The sequence below is a fragment of the Vitis riparia genome, chromosome 8 (genome assembly GCF_004353265.1).
Source record: "Vitis riparia cultivar Riparia Gloire de Montpellier isolate 1030 chromosome 8, EGFV_Vit.rip_1.0, whole genome shotgun sequence".
NCBI classification, from domain to species: Eukaryota; Viridiplantae; Streptophyta; class Magnoliopsida; order Vitales; family Vitaceae; genus Vitis; species Vitis riparia.
The window spans coordinates 4,900,734-4,907,404 of NC_048438.1; the positions used below are offsets into that span (position 1 = coordinate 4,900,734).

The following is a 6,671-nucleotide window of genomic DNA, read 5'->3' on the forward strand; positions in this document are numbered from 1 at the left end:
GATACACATTTTTTATTCGATACCTTCTTCACATCATTCACCTGTTTCATTGATGGTTTGACCACTCATTTTTCTCTCATTTCGCCATCGGCATTTCCTTTGGTTACCCTTAGGTCCATGGCTCATGAGATTTTTTCTATGCATTACATCTTGTACACGAGGGTATGGGTTTGATCATTGGGTATTTGAGCCTAGTTTCCCTTCATTTCTTTCACCCTACCACCTTGGCCTACGTTACGTCCCGTGTCTTAAGACCACCCTGAGGCCACGAGATCAGACATTATCTTTGACAGTCTTCACTTGGACAGGTTTTTGGTAGATTGGTTGAAGTATGGTCGTTACTATGTTCTCTTTTATGGAAGATACTTTTGGAAGCATTTGGTCTCTCTCTTGCTTGGTATATTGATGTTTGATGGATTTTTTGGGTTTGGAGATAGTTCATTGGGGATATTGGATTCATCCTTTGGTTGTGCATTAGATATCCATACTGGGGCATATTCCCCTTTCATTTGGTTGAGATGAGCCCTTAGTGGAGCACTTTCTTTGAGTCCGGGTATTTTCACCGATCAGAGATCCCTAATGAGGGATGTAGAGACTAATCAGTTCTAGTGGAGCATCTTTGAGCCCTAGTGGTTCCATTCGTGGAATACTTCTGAGATAGACTAGTGGATTATTACTGAGTTGGAGGCAGTTTTCAGTGCAGTGTATAGATCTGGCATACTGAGGCATATTTCCCCATTTTGAGGTTACCAGATTCCTATCAGATTCAGTCAGGGATTCATTAGAGACATGTTTCTACTCTTGAGATTACCACACTCCTCATCATTTTGGCTATTCATTTGAGATTAGATTTAGAGTGTCTCCCTTGAGGCATTGGTCGATACTTCATTCTGACTTCTTAGTGGATTATTGTTGAGCTGAGGACAGTTGATTGATGATGTTGGATTCATCCTTTAGTTGTGCATTATATATTCACACTGGGGCATATCTCCCCCTTCCTCCGAGATTCCTAGTTGTTGTTAGACGGTATGGTTATCCCTATTTATGGTTATGGAGATGTTTGATTGATTTTGACAGATTCTTTATTGTACGTCAGATATTCATACTGGGGCATATTGCCCTTTCCATGATGAGATTGTGTTTAGACAGCGGTGCATAGATGGATGATCATTGTTAGTTGTTTGCTTCATGACTTCGACATCAGATATCCATACTGGGGCATATTCCCCTCTCCTTGATGAGATTTTGTTCGCGCAGTGGTATGAGGATGTATGATTAGTGGCGGTTGTTTACCTCATGACTTTGATATCGGATCTTATACTGGGGCATTTTTCCCCATTTTCTTTGAATATCCTTGAGATTGGGACAGTAGCCAGTTTGGTTTCAGATTGAGTACTAGCTCAGAGCTTTCGATGATTGACTGTATCAGGACCCCCCTATATGGATTTGTTGAGATAGAGATGGATCACATCAGATTTCACCTGAGGAGCATGGGTGGATCCTTTAGCTAGATGTTCATGAGATGGATTTGTTTTCGATCATCATTATTATCTTGTCGATTGGGTTATCCAGATGAGCACCATTTTGTGCACTTTGAGATTTGCTTTTAGATGAGCCACGATATACACGCTTTGAGATTTACCTTTTGAGATTCGTCGACAGAGCAGTTTTTCAGACACAGAGGCCTCTTTCAGTTTTGACTTTTCAGAGGTTTGTTGTGATGTATTCGGTTCTTGACCCATTGATTCTAGCAGATGGTTGGTTTACTGGTTGTTTCAGCAGTGTGAGCACCCTGGATACTGGGGCATATTTCCCTTCTTGGTTTCAGTAGTCCGACCCTTGACATTTTGAGTATATGGCTTTGAGCCAATTTATTTCATGTCCACTTTCGAGTTGGCCTTCTCTATTATTCCCTTCTAGGCCCTGAGCCTCGTAGCCATGAGCTATCCATTCCTTCTAGACCCTGAGTCTTATAGCCCTGAGCTATCCTTTTTCCCTTAGGCCCTGAGCCCGCTAGCCCTGAGCTATCATTTCCTATAGACCCGGAGTCTTTCCAGCTCTTAGCTGAGCTTTCATCATTTGGTCGCCCATGAGTGGTTTGACCTGGAGTTTGCGTATCGCATTCTCCTTCTAGCCGATCAGTCATAGAGCCCAGAGCTCATAGCCCTGAGCTATTCATTGACCCAGAGTCATTTTCCATCTCGACCCAGAGTCATTCATAGCACCCCGAGCCCTGAGCTCACGACCCAGAGTCATTTGCACCACTCACATCCCTGAGATGTTTCGTTTTCATCATTCTAGCCACTTGTGAGTGGCCTCGACCCGACACCTTGAGTCGGAAATTATCCTGATCGGCTATCTATTTAGAGCCCGGGGCTCTCGACCCAGAGTCATTTTCCATTTTGACCCAGAGTCATTCTTTCCTATTTAGAGCCCGGAGCTCTCGACCCAGAGTCATTTTCCATTTTGACCCAGAGTCATTCTTTCCTATTTAGAGCCCGGAGCTCTCGACCCAGAGTCATTTTCCATTTTTGACCCAGAGTCATTCTTTCCTATTTAGAGCCTAGAGCTCTCGACCTAGAGTCATTTTCCATATTGACCCAGAGTCATTCTTTCCTATTTAGAGCCTAGAGCTCTCGACCCAGGGTCATTTTCCATCTTGACCCAGAGTCATTCTTTCCTATTTAGAGCCTAGAGCTCTCGACCCAGAGTCATTTTCCATTTTGACCCAGAGTCATTCTTTCCAATTAGAGCCCTGAGCTCATGACCCAGAGTCTTTTGTCTTATTTTTTGGCTCAGTGTCGTTCATCTTGTCCATGATCTAGAGTTATTCATCCATAACTTTGAGTCATCATTTTCATCTCCGTCCATATTTGCGCTACTCATCACATACTTTCTCTCTTTACTGCCATTCGCCCACGTAGAGTTGTTCCATCCTTATCGTTGAGACCCCATCTTTTGACCTTACCTCTTCATGTGCTAAGACAAAATCTCCGGTCCTTCTTCAATTCTTCGATATAGTTCACTTCATTCCGCTCATTACTCGTGTTTTAACTCACATTCTCTACACTCGTGATCTATACCGAAGAGGGGCATATTTGTAGACCCTCAATTTTGTCCCTTTAGCACATGTCTTTAAAATTCGTTTTCAATGCTCCACAATAGTTCCTTGGTGGCCCATGGCTACTCATACCACTTACCTTTTTCTGAGTCACCTCGGAGACTCTGGTTAAGGGATTGCCTAACTCCTTTATCGTGACCCTTGGCAGTTTTGATTTAGACTTAAGCTTCTCATTCCTTTTTAGGATAGTTCTTAGGCATGTTTAGGTCACTTAGACAATATCCCGATCACTTTAGGACACTTAGGTTCACCTTAGATCCGCTTAAACACTTCATTGAGGCTCAACTTTTTATACAATCTTTTTATTATTATTGCATGCATTTGATAATTATATTTATTTTGTTTGTTTATTTATTTATTTTTTATCTTTCTATTTTTCTTATACTTTTATTTTATTTTATTTTACTTATTTATTTGCGTACTTATTTAATAGAAAATTGCTTGAATCGTTCAGACTTTAAAGACACATACGATCCCCTTATTAAATCACAGAATTATATGATTCGATCTCTCCTTCTTTTGTTTGTTTATTTTTAATCATCTCATATTTTATTATCAATCTCATAATTTTCATTAGTTCCTTCTCTCTTCTTCTTCTACTTTTTAATTTTATTTTATTTCATTTTGCATGAGGAGCGCCATCTTGGGAAGTTGTTGAGGAAAAAAAAAAAAGAGGAGGCTAGAAAGAAGAACAAGGAGATAAAAGGATTTTTTGGGATAGAAAACTAGAAAGGATTCCAAGAAAGAACGCCTTCAAAGAGTTAGTGGGTTGCCCAAAAGTGAAGACGGTAAGTAAAGAAGGGCCTACAACTAAAGGCAAATTGAGTAATGGTGGACCTTTGAGCCTGTGAATTATGGGGGCTTACAAGTATGTTTCTGAATTATGGAGAAAGAAGCAGTCCGATGTTATGAGGTTTCTGCAGAGGGTCAGGTGTTGGGAGTATCGCCAACACCCTTCAATTGTTCGTGTTACAAGGCCCACACGACCTGACAAGGCTCGCCGTCTGGGGTATAAAGCAAAGCAGGGGTATGTTATCTATCGTGTTCGTGTTAGACGTGGTGGTCGGAAGAGGCCTGTTCCCAAGGGCATTGTTTATGGAAAGCCTACAAACCAGGGTGTCACCCAGCTGAAGTTCCAACGTAGCAAGAGGTCAGTTGCTGAAGACCGTGCTGGCCGGAAATTAGGTGGTCTGAAAGTTCTCAACTCGTACTGGATAAATGAGGATTCTACATACAAATACTATGAGATAATCCTAGTTGATGCTGCCTATAACGCAATTCGAAATGATCCAAGGATCAACTGGATCTGCCAGCCTGTGCACAAACACAGGGAGCTTCGCGGTCTCACATCTGCAGGAAAGAAATACAAAGGACTCCGTGGAAAGGGTCACCGGCACCACAAAGCACGCCCTTTTCGCAGGGCCACTTGGAAAAGGAACAGCACGCACTCCCATTGATAACAGGAACATGCACTAGATTGAGAAGCACCACGACAGTCGCATAAGGAAAGCACAACACGCACAATTTATTCTTTTAGGAAAAAGGTAGCACGCATCACCAGATTTTAGAGGAACATGCGACTGCATCCTTGGGAATCTTCAATGTGAACCACATATATGCACCTTCCTATACCACGTGCATCTTCGGAAAGGAAAGGAAATATTAGAGTGAGGCTGCCATATAAGAAAGGAGGACGCGGAGAGAAAAAGGAGGATTTTTTTTAGGAGATCTCCAATGAGTCACCGTGTATGCACTTTCCCTATACATGTGCATTAAAAAAAAGGAAATAGGATTTTTAATGGAAGGAAGGTTCTGCCATATAGAAAGAAGGTGCCGCCATATAAAAAAAAGAAGGAGAGAGAGCCACAGGGGGAGAAATATGATTTTTTTGGCTGAAATAGAGAAAGAAAAAGGAAATTTTTGATTCCAGAGGGAGGAAGGCAATTTTCCAGAGAGTACCCACACGGCTGCAAGTTGAAGAGGAACTCACCATAGCCGCACCACGCATTGAGAACCAGCCGCACCACTTCTTTGAAGGAAGATTCAACACATATCTCCACGTAAAGGAGATACATTCACACGGCTGTCATTTGGAGAAACAAGCAACCTACGCACCTAGCCGTTGGTAAGTTGATTTGTTTTCTACATTGGCTTGCTTTGAAAAATATATATATATATATAAAAATCTGGTTTCATTTCAGTTTAGATTATTATATTAGGTTGAATGGTTTATTGGGTCCAGCACGTTTTCATTTGAATAAAAAAAAAATGTTGCTTGTGGTTTAATTGTTTAAGTTATTGCATTGGGTGGAGCTTTGATGTCTTGTGATGTACCATTTTCGGATTATTATATGGGGTTGAGTGGGTTGATTTGTTTGAGCTCCAATACGTGTTTGCTTTAATATGGCAATTGTTTATTTATTTTTTCTTTATTCATCACGTTAAAGGTTAGTTTTAATGTATTATATTAAGTTCATAAAATATGATTTTAGATAGCTTCACATGAAAAATATATATATATTTTAATCTTCATTTGATATGGTTTTAATTCATCTAATTATTGATTGTTTATTTATTTATTTGTTACCAATTTAATGTTTTGTAATTTATTTAGTTATAAATAAAATTGATTCTATAGGATAGAGATTTAGTTTTAAAAATCATTTTTGTTAGTTTTTAATTTTACTTTAGGTTTATGCACTCTTATAAAATTTTAGTTCATTGAAATAATTGATCATATATATAAATTTATCTATTTATAAATAAAATTGATTTTATAGGTTAGGGATTTAGTTTTTAAAAAAATCGTTTTTATAAATTGATTCTATAGGTTAGAGATTTAGTTTTAAAAATCATTTTTGTTAGTTTTTAATTTTACCTTAGATTTAAGCACTCTTATAAAATTTTAGTTCATTAAAATAATTGATCATATATATATTTATCCAACTATAAATTAATTAATTAATTAATTATTATTGATTTATTATTCCATCTTGAAAATTATGATTTTTGTCTAATGTGGTTACAACTCATTTTCTTAGTTTGACAAATTAGTTTTTTTTTAGTATTGGTTTGGGTAATTTTTGTTAATAATGGAAAAGTTAGGATTTTTTTTTTTTAGAGTTTAGATAATTTGTGATGATAGTTAAAAATTTAGAATTTTGATTAGCATTATTTTTGTTCTCAATTAGGAAATTCATAATTTCTTTTAGTTTAGTTTTAATTTATCTTTTAGTTTAAATGTTATTAAAATTCAGTTTATTAGTTCAATTGCTTCCATGTCACTCTTTTCATATCTAAAGGTTGTTAAATTTAATTCATGATTCATCCTTTTAGTTTATTAGTTTTAGAATTTAAGTTGGTTAATTTATTTCATTCCGCGTGATATATTCATGTTTTAAAATAAAATAAAATAAAATAAAATAATTAATTAATTAATTAATTAATTATTTTAGTTTTGACTGATCCTGTGTTAGTTGATATTTTTTTAGAGTTTTAATTAATTTGGTTGGTTTCATATTGTTTAGTTTATGTTAAGATTTTTTTTTAT

The 6,671-nt window shown here is 37.4% G+C and overlaps 1 protein-coding gene across 1 annotated transcript; it reads left to right on the forward strand.

Annotated features, from left to right (window-relative positions):
* The first annotated feature begins 3,958 nt into the window (after positions 1-3,958).
* LOC117920248 (60S ribosomal protein L15-1-like) lies at positions 3,959-4,578 on the forward strand. The gene has a single exon (XM_034837673.1). It carries the CDS (start codon positions 3,976-3,978, stop codon positions 4,576-4,578), a length of 603 nt encoding a protein of 200 aa, XP_034693564.1. The 5' UTR covers positions 3,959-3,975.
* Positions 4,579-6,671: the final 2,093 nt, after the last annotated feature.

What these genes read in the sequence shown, in the direction of transcription:
- LOC117920248 (XM_034837673.1), top strand. Translation starts at nt 3,976, where the DNA reads ATGGGGGCTTACAAGTATGTTTCTGAATTATGGAGAAAGAAGCAGTCC.